This window comes from Scyliorhinus torazame, chromosome 13 (genome assembly GCF_047496885.1).
Source record: "Scyliorhinus torazame isolate Kashiwa2021f chromosome 13, sScyTor2.1, whole genome shotgun sequence".
Lineage (NCBI taxonomy): Eukaryota > Metazoa > Chordata > Chondrichthyes > Carcharhiniformes > Scyliorhinidae > Scyliorhinus > Scyliorhinus torazame.
In genome coordinates, this window is record NC_092719.1 from 175,133,215 (window position 1) to 175,149,344 (window position 16,130).

Below are 16,130 nucleotides of genomic sequence, written 5' to 3' on the forward strand. Positions count from 1 at the left end.
AGGAAACCCTCGCAGACATGGGGAGAACTTGCAGACTCCGCACAGACAGTGACCCAAGTCGGTAATCGAACCTTGGACCCTGGCGCTGTGAAGCAACAAGTGCTAACCACTGTGCTACCGCGCCGCCCTTTAACTACCTTCTGAGGTTTTATCAAATTAGTGCAAAGAATAACAAGAAAATGCAGCAGTTCAATAAGTCCCACTGTTACCTCTTCAGGGCAACTGGGGATGGGCAATAAATGCTGACCATGCCACTGATGCCTAAACCTTGAGAATGGATAAAAGAAAGGAAGCTTTGGAAACCGTAATATTCCAGATACTTGTAAAAACATACTAGCATTTATCACAAAGGAATTCTGCTAGTCTTACATTGAAATACAGAGGTGTCACATACAATAACAGCCCATTTGTCCCACTCAGTTTGTACTGGTGTTTACTTTCCATGTATGTAATAGTTTTAATTACATTTTGGTACTGTTTACATATCGCTTCATTCACCTATCCAATCTAAATTTAAATGTTGGTATAGGTTCTGGCACAACCACAATCACTGGAAGTGAATCCCACATCCACACCACAATGTCCTGCTTCTCTTTCCTTCTGTTCTAAATCCCTTACATTTAATCCCTTACCTATGACTATTTTTCCTTACACTGCCCCACCCACTCAACAATTGGAAGCAGTCTGTTTCTATAAATCCATTCATAATTTGCTCTTTTCTCCAGAAAATTGAGAAAAGGCCCCACCCGCCACCGAGATGGTCTGGTCCCGCCAACAGTCAATGGACTATTGGCTGGGCTGCCGAATCCTCCGGGGCGGGTCCAGCCACGACGGGGTACGAAAATTCTGGCTACTGTTTTTCAAGTCTATCTAGTCAGGCCTACATCTGTCTCCAGTCCGCAGGATGTGGTGAATTTTTTTGCCTTCTCAATTAGCCTAGCAAGTCACCTAGTTGTAAACAATTGCTGCAAAGTTGAAGTCCCAGAAACTCTGAGGGACTTAACAATGACCTGGACGTCATATCAGCTCAGTCAACCTTAAAAAGTACTCATCCCTAATATGGTTTCCAAGCTTGGAAGATGTCCATCAGCCTATTTAAGCAACAATCCAATATGGTCATATCTACTAGCCAATATCCCAGACTCCCCATCAACATTCAATTCCCTTTTAATATTTAATGTAAAATTATAGTTAATTCTGTGCTGCATACACATTCACTGGGAAATGATTTGAAATTTCCATCAGTCTAAGTTTGATTCAGATGAGAGTTGAAAGGGTGCATCAATATTGTTTCATTAAAAAGCTAAAAGATAAGTTTGTTTCCCAATTAAGGGGCAATTTAGCATAGCCAATCCATCTACCCGGCACATCCTTGGGTTGTGGAGGTGAGACCCACGCAGACATGGGGAGAATTTGCAAACTCCACACAGACAGTGACCCAGGGCCGGGATCAAATGCGGGTCTTCGGCGCCGTGAGGCAGCAGTTCTAACCACTGTGCCACCGTGCCGCCCCTCCTCCAGGCTAAGTTAATAATTCTGCTGTTGTTCTGGAAAGAAAAGTTACCAAACTTACCTTTCACTGTGAAGTCAGAATTCCACCAACTGCAAAGATTGAATTCCACCAGAAATCTAGTAAAAATTAAAAGGGAGTTTTGTTAGGATATTTATAAGTCACGTCACTGAGAACTTTCTTTAATAGTCTACCCTGGCAGGATTTCCAAAGCTACTGAGACCAATTTGCCGGTATTTTGCAGTGTAGTAACAGGACATGTTGGGACATATTTAAACACTTACTGCTCTCTTCAGAATATATATTTTTTTGAAAATTATATAAACTGTTTAATCCAGTTAGCCTAATGCTGAAATGCTTTATTCTGTTCAAATAAGCGTGCCAATATCTGTTGAGAATAATCACTTGTGTTATGAATCCCCAAACTAATGACACTAAATTTGCTAAATCGTTCGAGATGGTTTGCTATTAACAATGGTATATTTACTTTTGGATCAGTGAGGAGGTCCAAGAAAGATATGGCTATTGTGCCCGGAGAAAAATGCAGTGCACTGAAAGCTTCTTAAAATGCTTTTTACTGTGATAAACTCCGATGTCTTTGCAAGGACAATGCTGCTTGATGTAAATTCAAAGTTGGACCAATTATTACTGAAACAAATGTTCTGTGTCCACTGTAAATCAATGACCTCCCTATATTTTAACCTTAAGAACAATATTTGCTGTATGCTGAAACTCGATAAGGTGAACAAACGCACTGCAACCTTAGCTGTGTTAAGTGAAGCAAGTATGTATATGTTGGCACAAAACAACCAGTGTTACAAATGTTTAACCAATGTCCGAAAGTACTGATCAACAACGCAAAATGGGGTGTTAAATGCTGCTAAGGAAAGATTGCAAGGCAATCGAAAATGTTCATACTTACAAATGATTAAAAATCCCATAAATTATCTTCAAACTACAATTTGTAAGCTAGACCAGGGTTGAATGTTCATCCCAAAGCAGAGATAGAGATGGAGGCAACTGTGTCACAAAAATCTGGCACCAAGTGTATTGCCAGTTCCCTAATGCCTCCCAGCAATTTTAGCGAAGACATCTTCTCGGGCGATGGTAACCAATCCGAAAGTGGCATGTGGTTACTTGCAGCAGCTGACAAGTCACTTGTGAGTTAATTGCAGGGCTGTTTGAGATTCTGGAGGCGCTACATGGGTAACATGCTGGATGACCAGCGTGTTCAAGGAGATGAGGCAGCAGCTTGTTGGGCAACCGTTCAGAGAAGCAGGTTCAATTCCTGACGATGCATAAAGGTGGAATAGGCAGAGAGGCGATCATGGCTGGGATTCACAGCTCCAGGTTGAAGTCCCATGGTGGGGGGCAGGAAGCGAGAATGTTGGCTGCTGTGGAGCCCAGTGGGAAATCACGCCAAATCGTGGAGTGCTGGGCTCATTAATTATGCAGCCAGTGGTTTGCCAACATTGTTCGTGGTGGGGTATAGATCTTTAAAAAATTTTTTAAATAGAATCCACATTGCAGAAGGAGGCCATTTGGCCCATCGAGTCTGCACCGGCTCTTGGAAAGAGCACCCTACCCAAGGTCAACACCTCCACTCTATCCCCATAACCCAGTAACCCCACCCAATACTAAGGGCACTTTTGGACACTAAGGGCAATTTAGCATGGCCAATCCACCTAACCTGCACATCTTTGGACTGTGGGAGGAAACCGGAGCACCCGGAGGAAACCCACGCACACACGGGGAGGATGTGCAGACTCCGCACAGACAGTGACCCAAGCCGGGAATCGAACCTGGGACCCTGGAGCTGTGAAGCAGTTGTGCTATCCACAATGCTACCGTGCTGCCCCAGGGGTAGGCAGGAAGGTGCACACCCTGCCTTCATAGTTGGGCACTTAATTTAAAAGATGCCTGGACAGATACAGCTTTATTGTGCTCTTATTTTGGACTGGGACATGAAACGCAGAACCTAATTCGTACCAGCATTCAGGTTCAGTGATGTTTCACTGCATGTGTTATAAATGCAGTGGAGGAATGGAGGGACATCCTCTATCCAAGGGATGGGAGTAGTAGCCCACCTAACGCACCAATCTGGTATGGGAAACATTCATCAGGGTGGTGAAAGCCAATTTAATTCAACAGAGAACAATCCTGCAGTGCAGGAAGAGGATAAATCATCCATGCTGCCAAGGTAAGCAAGCCATCTACTCGACAGACGTACCTCACTGAATGGGAACTCTGACATGGGCCTCAGCGGCAAGGTCACCATTTGTACTGCCCATGCATCACAACCTTATGCAGGGGTGCTTCCTAGCCCCATCGAGGACCCTGCAGTCTGCAGGCAGAGAGGGGACAACTGAGATTTGACTGTGCATCTCAGAGGTCATGTGTGTAGTGTGAGAGGGGAGTTGACGTAGAGGTCCGCAGCATGCACCTCTGTCATGTGCCTGCCTTTGCCAGTTTTATCCTTCAATTTGCCTGGGCTCACCGCTCTGAAGGCTGCTTCTGGAGAACCCTTGTGGATTAACTGCAGTGCAACTTTCACTCAGTGGCTAGTGGGTCATTTGTGAAGACTGGCATCTTGCAAATGCCACCTGCATCCCAATTGCTCTCAAACCATCTTCTCCCCTTGCACAGGATGAGGCAATGTACAAGTGAGAGGTGAATGGGCCGGAGGAGTCATGGCTGCCATCTGGTTTTAAAAATCGGGAAACAGGCACCGTGGCCGATGAGGAAGAGAGAGGAGGTAGGACTTGCAGAGGCTGCCAGTCCTGCAGCTGGCAAGGCTGAGGGGAGTGGGCTGGGGTGCCACCGGTGGGCGGGAAAGTGGAGCTGAGTCCACAAAAGATCAGCCATGATCTTATTGAATAGCGGAGCAGGCTCGAAGGGCCAGTTGGCCTACTCCTGCTCCTAGTTCTTATGTCAAGCGTAGAGGTGGTTGGGGCAGCGGGGGGAATGGGGGTGTCCAGGCAAGGACCGCTATTGCCATGGCCTGCAAGGCAGTCATCTTGCTGCGCACCCCACTGACTGCCCACCATGGCCCCTGGTCATGCAGAGTGACACCAGCCGCATGGGTGCCCCCACCCCACCACACCAGCACCCCAGCCCCTCCCCAACCGGCCACCACCCACCGGCGAGGGAGCAAGCGGCTCACCTAAAGTCAATGCCCCCAGTAGCCCCTGCAGGACGGCGCCGGGCTAGGGCCGCGGAGCGTACGGATGGCATGAGTATGGGCGGCACAGTAGCACAGTGGTTAGCACTGTTGCTTCACAGCACCAGGGACTCAGGTTCGATTCGGCTTGGGTCACTGTTTGTGTGGAGTCTGCACATTCTCCCGGTGTCTGCATGGGTTTCCTCCGGGTGCTCCGCTTTCCTCCCAATTCTTCAAGGTGCAACTCATCAACAGCGTTGACTGACCCTATTTGGACCCGAAAAGCATTGTTTCGCAAAGTGCTTTGTATGGCCACAGTTGGAACATACTTTCCCAAATGCTGGACATTGCCATGGCCCATAATGAATGCCGCATCACTGGCATAAAATGGCGGACCCAGTTGGCCACTTAAAATGGCCGCCCACACTGAGCGCCAAATTGTTTCAAATTGAGCGTACTGATCTGCTGTGCAGCTAGCCCACTTGCATGCCAAGTCGTGATAAGGTTTTCTAATTGAAGCTCTTCTTTTTGGGTACGTGTACGAAATATATAACGTTCACACATTTAATTTTTCGGTAAGCAATGCCGATCAAAGTACTTTATTGCCGCATTGTAGCGCTTGCTTTCCTCTTCACTGTCGAATGCAAAGGTATTGTAAATTTCTATTGCTTGAGGACCTGCTACATTGAGCAGCAATGCAATACGCCTCTCATCAGGCTGTGCCTGCAGACCAAGGGCTACAATATAGAATCCGAATTGCTGCTTATAAGCAGGCCAATTCTCAGCTACTTTACCCAAAACTTGAAGCTGAAGGTGTTCCTTCAAATCTTCCATCTCTAACTTCACTGTTATTTGTTGCGTTGAGTTGCAGATGGCGTAGTTCAGCTTTTGCCTTTTCGTTCTCCAGCCTACTTTTCCCCGTCTTCTCCGTTGTTAACTTTAAGTGTTCTAACCACCTGGTACCATGTTGTGTTCTGTGATATGGCCGTTGTAATGATGTACACAGGACATCTAGTTGTTTAACTAGAAAGATGCTTTATTAACAAACACGTGGAAAGATAACTAACAAAGTATAATACAGACAATGGCTACTAAAGGAATTCAGTGAATTCTAATGGAGCTACATTAAGTGCGACCAGCCTCTTGTACATTTTACTGCCAACTGGAGGGTGTCTTGACTCATGTGATGGGACCACCCCTTCCAGAAGCCCAAAACCTGCCCAGGTGGCAGCTAGTTCCTGGGGTTGGGCTGCCCTTTAACTGTCTGCCCCCTCAGAGGTTCCTACTTCCCCCTGCTGTACCGCGACATGTGTGTGGTGCGTACCAGATAGTGCCCCCAAGAGCCTCTTCAATAAATTGCCCTACTGAGGTGAGTGCCTCTGGGATGGTGGAGGGGTTTGGAGACAGCTATGATGAGAAGTCAGTGTTGTCCCCGGACTGGTCCTCCAGGGTGTCTCCAGCTGCGGGTTGATGGCTCCCGTTCATGTCCATGTTCTCCGCCTCCTCGCTGCTCTCCTCCTATGGTTGTGGGGCAGCTAGTCGGGGAACACCAGAACAGCCCGCGTCATGGTCAGTGATCCTGCAAAACACAAGACAAGATGCATGATTGGACCGTGGGTTGGGGTGGAGGGTGATGGGGGCCTTTGGATGAGTGTGTGGGGAGTGCGGGGGTGGTAAAGGGAGGGGTGGGGGGGGGAATGGTGGGGGTGGTGGTGGTGAAAGGGGCTCTCGGGGAGGGGTGTGGATGTGGGGTGGGCAGTAAGGATGGTGGTGGGTGTGGAGGTGGTGACACATGTGCAATGGGGAACCGAAACCTAACTGGGTCAAACTTGCTCGCCCGATGCCGACCTCCGCCTTGGTGACTGCCCTCTTCCCGCGTCCACCGATCAAGTCCATGGCCCGCTGGAGGGGGAGCAAGTTCAGGTATCTGCAGGTTAGAGACTTTGCCCAAAAGGTCTGGAGGGGGTTCCCTAGATTGCCGAGATACACCCTGCTGGAGCGACTGCTGTTTCCAGATGTGGAAGGGGAGGGAAGAATTGGGGATATATACCAGAGGCTGGGGGAGCAGGGAGGCGAGCAGGTAGTGAAGATCAAGGAGAAATGGAAAGCGGAGTTGGGAGGGGAGAGCAATTGAGGAGTATGGAGTGAGGCACTGCGAAGGGTAAACGGGACCTCCTCTTGTGCAAGGATGAGCCTGATACAGTTTAAGGTGGTGCACAGGGTGCATATGACTCGGGCGAGAATGAGTGGGTTCTTTCAGGGGGTAGCAGATGAGTGTGAGAGGTGTGGGCGGGGGCCAGCGAATCACGCGCACATGTTTTGGGGTTGCAAAAAATTGGGAAGATTCTGGGTGGGAGTGTTCGCAGACTTAGCCAGGATAATAATAAAAATCTTTTATTGTCACAAGTATGAAGTTACTGTGAAAAGCCCCGAGTCGCCACATTCCGGCGCCTGTTCGGGTAAGCCGGTACGGGAATTGAACCTGTGCATCTGGCCTTGTTCTGCATTACAAATGGCTGTCTAGCCCACTGAGCTAAACTAGCAATGTTTTGGCCTCAACTACATCCTGTGGTAACGAATTCCACAGGCTCACCAATCTCTGGGTGAAGAAAGTTCTCCTCATCTCTGCCCTAAATGGTCTACCCTGTATCCTCAGACTGTGACCCCCTGGTTCTGGGCACACCTACCATCAGGAACATCCTTCTGCATCTACCCTGTCTAGTCCTGTTAGAATTTTATACATTTCTATGCGATTCCCCCCCTCATTCTTCTGACTCCAGCAAATATAATCCTAACCAATTCAATCTCTCCTCATACATCTCCTTGCCATCCCAGGAATCAGTCTGGTAAACTTTCGCTGCACTCCCTCAAGAGCAAGAACATCCTTCCTCAGATAAGGAGGCCAAAACTACACACAATATTCCAGCTGTGGACTCACCAAGGCCCTGTATAATTGCAGCAAGACATCCCTAGTCCTGTACACGAATCCTCTCGCTATGAAGGCCAACATACAAGTTGTCTTCTTTACTGCCTGCTGAACCTTCATGCTTACCTTCAGTGACTGGTGTATGAGGACATCCAGGTCTCTTTGCACATTCCCCTTTCTTAATTTATTGGCCAAACAGATAATAGTTTTTTTGGACTCGTCTATTTCCCCCATTGCGAGGGACGGTGAAAAAGGGGAAATATCTGGACAGACTGTATAGGTGATTGTTGGGAAGACTGTTTCCCGGGGTGTTTATTGCTGTACCCTGTTTTGATACATGTTTGTAATAAAATACATTTTTTTTTTAAAGTCCGGGGCCCACTGGTCTGCTGCAGTGAGGGGCCACAGGCCCGGCGGTCCCCCTCCAGTTTTCTCCCTCTCCCGGCGATTGTGCGCCGCTTTCTCATGAAGGGAGGGGGGGGGGTGGAGAACGGTGAGTGTGGGGTTACGAGTGTGTGAGACGGGTGTTAGTGCTATGGGCACAGTGCTGCCTACTCACCCTGGCTGCCCTTAGGAAGTTGTGTAGTTTCCTGCGGCACTGCTGGCTGGTCCTGGCGGTGTTGCCTGTGGCGCTCACGACCTCTTCACCTGCGGTTATGTATGGTGCATGGCGATGGGTGGCAACCGCCTTCCCACCCCAGGGTATAGGGTAGCCCGTCTCTGCGCCACAGCGTTGAGTAGGGTCTCCAGGGTGGCATTGGTGAACCGCCATCCTTGCTGCCATCTTGTTGGTTGGGATGAATGTGTGTGGGGAGTGGAGTGCGTATATACGGCTGGAGCTTTTCAGCCTCTCGAGTGTCAATCCCATGTCCGACAAATCAAACACCATTTTTCATTGGAAACGGTCATGTGGCACTGGTTCTAGTCCCTGTACGGTCGGTGAAATGTTCTGGTAATGCCATCACATTTGCTGTTGTAGAACACTACCGATTCAGTCCTGACGCCAGTACTTTGTTACTGGCATGGAGAATTCGGCCATGTATCATGACAGCCACGGCACAGTCACTACAATCATGGTACAGAATAACAACAACAGCAAAACAGAGACACTACAACTGTGGCACAGAGTCACTTTAACCACGGCACAGAGTCACTATAACCGCGGCACAGAGTCACAATAACCACGGCACAGAGTCACAATAACCGCGGCACAGAGTCACAATAACCACGGCACAGAGTCACTATAACCATGGCACAGAGTCACTATAACCACAGCACAGAGTCACTATAACCGCGGCACAGAGTCACAATAACCACGGCACAGAGTCACTATAACCGCGGCACAAAGTCACAATAACCATGGCACAGAGTCACTATAACCACAGCACAGAGTCACTATAACCGCGGCACAGAGTCACTACAACCGTGACAAAGAGACACTATAACCATGGCAGAGATACTATAAATTCGGCACAGAGACATTACAACCCCGGCTCAGAGTCACTAAAACCGTGGCACAGAGTCACTATAAGCGTGACACAGAGTCACTAAAACCGTGGCACAGAGTCACTATAAGCGTGCCACAAAGCCACTAAAACCGCAGATCAGAGTCACTACAACCGCGGCACAGAGTCACTATAACCATGGCACAGAGTCACTATAACCGTGACACAGAGTCAATATAGCCGTGGCAAAAAGTCACGATAATAACGGCACAGAGTCACTCCAACCACCGCACAAAGTTACTATAACCGTGACACAGAGTAACTACAATCACGACATTGAGTCACTATAACTGCGGCACAGAGTCACTATAACCAAGGCACAGAGTCACTATAACTGCGGCACAGTCACTATAACCAAGGCACAGAGTCACTATAACCGCGGCACAGAGACACAATAACCGCGGCACAGAGAAACAATAACCGCGGCACAGAGTCACTATAACCACGGCACAGAGTCACTATAACCGTGGCACAGTCACAATAACCGAGGCAAGAGTCACTATAATCGCGGCACAGAGTCACTATAACCGCAGCACAGAGTCACTATAACCGCGGGACAGACGCACAATAACCGCGGCACAGAGTCACAATAACCACGGCACAGAGTCACAATAACCGCGGCACAGAGTCACAATAACCATGGCAAAGAGTCACTATAACCACAGCACAGAGTCACTATAACCGCGGCACAGAGTCACTACAACCGTGACAAAGAGACACTATAACCATGACAGAGATACTATAACTGCGGCACAGAGACATTACAACCCCGGCTCAGAGTCACTAAAACCGTGACACAGACTCACTATAATCGTGTCACAGAGCCATTAAAACTGTGGCCAGAGTCATTACAACCCCGGCACAGAGTCACTAAAACCGTGGCACAGAGTCACTATAAGCGTGGCACAGAGTCACTGTAACCATGGCACAGAGTCACTACAACCGTGACACAGGGTCACTGTAACCATGGCACAGAGTCACTATAAGCTTGGCACAGAGTCACTATAAGCGTGGCACAGAGTCACTGTAACCATGGCACAGAGTCACTATAACCGTGACACAGAGTCACTATAACCGTGACACAGAGTCACTATAACTGTGACACAGAGTCACTGTAACCATGACACAGACTCACTATAATTATGACATAGAGTCACTACAACTGTGACACAGTCACTACAATTACGGCACAGAGTTACTACAACCGCGGCACAGAGTCTATACAACCGTGACAGAGTCATTACAGTCACAGCACAAACCATGGTACAGATTAATTACAACTCCAGCACAGTCATTATAACCATGGCACAGAGTCACTAGAATCAAATTACTGCGTCACTATAACCACGACACAATGACCGTGACACTGAGTCATTATAACCGTGACACAGACTCACTATAATCGTGTCACAGAGCCATTAAAACTGTGGCCAAAGTCATTACAACCCCGGCACAGAGTCACTAAAACCGTGGCACAGAGTCACTATAAGCGTGGCACAGAGTCACTGTAACCATGGCACAGAGTCACTACAACCGTGACACAGAGTCACTACAACCGTGACATAGAGTCACTGTAACCATGGCACAGAGTCACTACAACCATGACACACAATCACTACAACCGTGACACAGAGTCACTACAACCGTGACAGTCACTACAATTACGGCACAGAGTTACTGCAACCGCGGCACAGAGTCTCTACAACCGTGACACAGAGTCACTATAACCACGACACAGAGTCACTACAACCGTGACACAGAGTCACTACAATCACAGAACAAACCATAGTACAGATTAATTACAACCCCGCACAGAGTCATTATAACCATGGCACAGAGTCACTAGAATCAAATCACAGAGTCACTCTAACCACGACACGATAACCGTGACACTGAATCATTATAACCGTGACACAGACTCACTATAATCGTGTCACAGAGCCATTACAAATGTGGCCAGAGTCACTACAACCGTGGCACAGAGCCACTACAACCACAGCACAGAGTCACTATAACCATGGCACAGAGTCACTGTAACCACAGCACAGAGTCACTATAACCATGGCACAGAGTCACTATAACCACAGCACAGAGTCACTATAACCGCGGCACAGAGTCACAATAACCACGGCACAGAGTCACTATAACCGCGGCACAGAGTCACAATAACCACGGCACAGAGTCACAATAACCGCGGCACAGAGTCACAATAACCGCGGCACAGAGTCACAATAACCGTGGCACAGAGTCACAATAACCATGGCAAAGAGTCACTATAACCACAGCACAGAGTCACTATAACCACAGCACAGAGTCACTATAACCATGGCACAGAGTCACTATAACCACAGCACAGAGTCACTATAACCGCGGCACAGAGTCATAATAACCACGGCACAGAGTCACTATAACCGCAGCACAGAGTCACAATAACCACGGCACAGAGTCACAATAACCATGGCAAAGAATCACTATAACCACAGCACAGAGTCACAATAACCGCGGGATAGAGTCACAATAACCGCGGCACAGAGTCACAATAACTGCGGCACAGAGTCACAATAACCACAGCACAGAGTCACTATAACCACAGCACAGAGTCACTATAACCACAGCACAGAGTCACTACAACCGCGGCACAGAGTCACAATAACCGCGGCACAGAGTCACTACAACCGTGACAAAGAGACACTATAACCATGACAGAGATACTATAACTGCGGCACAGAGACATTACAACCCCGGCTCAGAGTCACTAAAACCGTGGCACAGAGTCACTATAAGCGTGACACAGAGTCACTAAAACCGTGGCACAGAGTCACTATAAGCGTGCCACAAAGCCACTAAAACCGCAGATCAGAGTCACTACAACCGCAGCACAGAGTCACTATAACCATGGCACAGAGTCACTATAACCGTGACACAGAGTCACTATAACCGTGACACAGAGTCACTATAACTGTGACACAGAGTCACTGTAACCATGACACAGACTCACTATAATCATGACATAGAGTCACTACAACTGTGACACAGTCACTACAATTACGGCACAGAGTTACTACAACCGCGGCACAGAGTCTATACAACCGTGACCGAGTCACTACAGTCACGGCACAAACCATGGTACAGATTAATTACAACTCCAGCACAGTTATTATAACCATGGCACAGAGTCACTAGAATCAAATTACTGCGTCACTATAACCACGACACAATGACCGTGACACTGAGTCATTATAACCGTGACACAGACTCACTATAAACGTGTCACAGAGCCATTAAAACTGTGGCCAGAGTCATTACAACCCCGGCACAGAGTCACTAAAACCGTGGCACAGAGTCACTATAAGCGTGGCACAGAGTCACTGTAACCATGGCACAGAGTCACTACAACCGTGACACAGAGTCACTACAACCGTGACATAGAGTCACTGTAACCATGGCACAGAGTCACTACAACCGTGACACAGAGTCACTATAACCGTGGCACAGAGTCACTATAAGCGTGGCACATAGTCACTGTAACCATGGCACAGAGTCACTACAACCATGACACAGAGTCACTACAACCGTGACATAGAGTCACTGTAACCATGGCACAGAGTCACTATAAGCGTGGCACAGAGTCACTATAAGCGTGGCACAGAGTCACTGTAACCATGGCACAGAGTCACTACAACCATGCCACAGAGTCACTACAACCGTGACACAGAGTCACTGTAACCATGGCACAGAGTCACTACAACCGTGACACAGAGTCACTACAACCGTGACACAGAGTCACTACAACCGTGACACAGAGTCACTGTAACCATGGCACAGAGTCACTACAACCGTGACACAGAGTCACTACAACCGTGACACAGAGTCACTACAACCGTGACAGTCACTACAATTACGGCACAGAATTACTACAACCGCGGCACAGAGTCTCTACAACCGTGACACAGAGTCACTATAACCACGACACAGAGTCACTACAACCGTGACACAGAGTCACTACAATCACAGAACAAACCATAGTACAGATTAATTACAACCCCGCACAGAGTCATTATAACCATGGCACAGAGTCACTAGAATCAAATCACAGAGTCACTATAACCACGACACGATAACCGTGACACAGACTCACTATAATCGTGTCACAGAGCCATTACAAATGTGGCCAGAGTCACTACAACCGTGGCACAGAGCCACTACAACCACAGCACAGAGTCACTATAACCATGGCACAGCGTCACTATAACCGTGGCACAAAGTCACTATAACCGTGGCACACAGTCACTATTACCATGGCAGAGTCACCACAACCACAGCACAGAGTCACTTCAACCGTGACACAGAGTCAATATAACCGTGGCAAAGAGTCACGATAATAACGGCACAGAGTCACTACAACCACCGCACAGAGTTACTATGACCGTGACACAGAGTAACTACAATCACAACATTGAGTCACTATAACTGCGGCACAGAGTCACTATAACCAAGGCACAGAGTCACTATAACTGCAGCACAGTCACTATAACCAAGGCACAGAGTCACTATAACTGCGGCACAGAGTCACAATAACCGCGGCACAGAGTCACTATAACCACGGCACAGAGTCACTATAACCGTGGCACAGAGTCACAATAACCGAGGCAAGAGTCACTATAATCGCGGCACAGAGTCACTATGACTGCAGCACAGAGTCACTATAACCGCGGCACAGAGTCACTATAACCGCGGGACAGAGGCACAATAACCGCGGCACAGAGTCACAATAACCACGGCACAGAGTCACTATAACCACGGCACAGAGTCACTATAACCGTGGCACAGAGTCACAATAACCGAGGCAAGAGTCACTATAATCGCGGCACAGAGTCACTATAACCGCGGCACAGAGTCACTATAACCGCGGGACAGAGGCACAATAACCGCGGCACAGAGTCACAATAACCACGGCACAGAGTCACTATAACCGCGGCACAGAGTCACAATAACCACGGCACAGAGTCACAATAACCGCAGCACAGAGTCACAATAACCATGGCACAGAGTCACTATAACCACAGCACAGAGTCACTATAACCGCGGCACAGAGTCACTATAACCATGGCACAGAGTCACAATAACCGCGGCACAGAGTCACTATAACCGCGGCACAGAGTCACTATAACTGCAGCACAGTCACTATAACCAAGGCACAGAGTCACTATAACTGCGGCACAGAGTCACTATAACCATGGCACAGAGTCACTACAACCGTGACACAGAGTCACTACAACCGTGACACAGAGTCACTACAACCGTGACAGTCACTACAATTACGGCACAGAATTACTACAACCGCGGCACAGAGTCTCTACAACCGTGACACAGAGTCACTATAACCACGACACAGAGTCACTACAACCGTGACACAGAGTCACTACAATCACAGAACAAACCATAGTACAGATTAATTACAACCCCGCACAGAGTCATTATAACCATGGCACAGAGTCACTAGAATCAAATCACAGAGTCACTATAACCACGACACGATAACCGTGACACAGACTCACTATAATCGTGTCACAGAGCCATTACAAATGTGGCCAGAGTCACTACAACCGTGGCACAGAGCCACTACAACCACAGCACAGAGTCACTATAACCATGGCACAGCGTCACTATAACCGTGGCACAAAGTCACTATAACCGTGGCACACAGTCACTATTACCATGGCAGAGTCACCACAACCACAGCACAGAGTCACTTCAACCGTGACACAGAGTCAATATAACCGTGGCAAAGAGTCACGATAATAACGGCACAGAGTCACTACAACCACCGCACAGAGTTACTATGACCGTGACACAGAGTAACTACAATCACAACATTGAGTCACTATAACTGCGGCACAGAGTCACTATAACCAAGGCACAGAGTCACTATAACTGCAGCACAGTCACTATAACCAAGGCACAGAGTCACTATAACTGCGGCACAGAGTCACAATAACCGCGGCACAGAGTCACTATAACCACGGCACAGAGTCACTATAACCGTGGCACAGAGTCACAATAACCGAGGCAAGAGTCACTATAATCGCGGCACAGAGTCACTATGACTGCAGCACAGAGTCACTATAACCGCGGCACAGAGTCACTATAACCGCGGGACAGAGGCACAATAACCGCGGCACAGAGTCACAATAACCACGGCACAGAGTCACTATAACCACGGCACAGAGTCACTATAACCGTGGCACAGAGTCACAATAACCGAGGCAAGAGTCACTATAATCGCGGCACAGAGTCACTATAACCGCGGCACAGAGTCACTATAACCGCGGGACAGAGGCACAATAACCGCGGCACAGAGTCACAATAACCACGGCACAGAGTCACTATAACCGCGGCACAGAGTCACAATAACCACGGCACAGAGTCACAATAACCGCAGCACAGAGTCACAATAACCATGGCACAGAGTCACTATAACCACAGCACAGAGTCACTATAACCGCGGCACAGAGTCACTATAACCATGGCACAGAGTCACAATAACCGCGGCACAGAGTCACTATAACCGCGGCACAGAGTCACAATAACCGCGGCACAGAGTCCCTACAACCGTGACAAAGAGACACTATAACCATGACAGAGATACTATAACTGCGGCACAGAGACATTACAACCCCGGCTCAGAGTCACTAAAACCGTGGCACAGAGTCACTATAAGCGTGCCACAAAGCCACTAAAACCGCAGATCAGAGTCACTACAACCGTGGCACAGAGTCACTATAACCATGGCACAGAGTCACTATAACCGCGGCACAGAATCACAATAACTGCGATACAGAGTCACTATAACCGCAGCACAGAGTCACTATAACCGCGGCACAGAGTCACTATAACCGCGGAACAGAGTCACTATAACCACAGCACAGAGTTACAATAACCACGGCACAGAGTCATAATAACCACAGCACAGAATCACAATAACCGCGGCGCAGAGTCACTATAACCATGACACAAAGCCACTAACAG

At 48.3% G+C, this 16,130-nt stretch overlaps 1 protein-coding gene across 1 annotated transcript in view; it reads right to left on the reverse strand.

Annotated features, from left to right (window-relative positions):
* Positions 1 to 16,130, reverse strand: part of cacna2d3a (calcium channel, voltage-dependent, alpha 2/delta subunit 3a) — a 1,400,547-nt gene that overhangs the window by 180,341 nt on the left and 1,204,076 nt on the right. Inside the window, exon 34 of the mRNA XM_072472475.1 lies at positions 1,574 to 1,629. Coding sequence (XP_072328576.1) covers positions 1,574 to 1,629 — 56 coding nt within the window. The remainder of the gene's footprint in view (positions 1 to 1,573; positions 1,630 to 16,130) is intronic.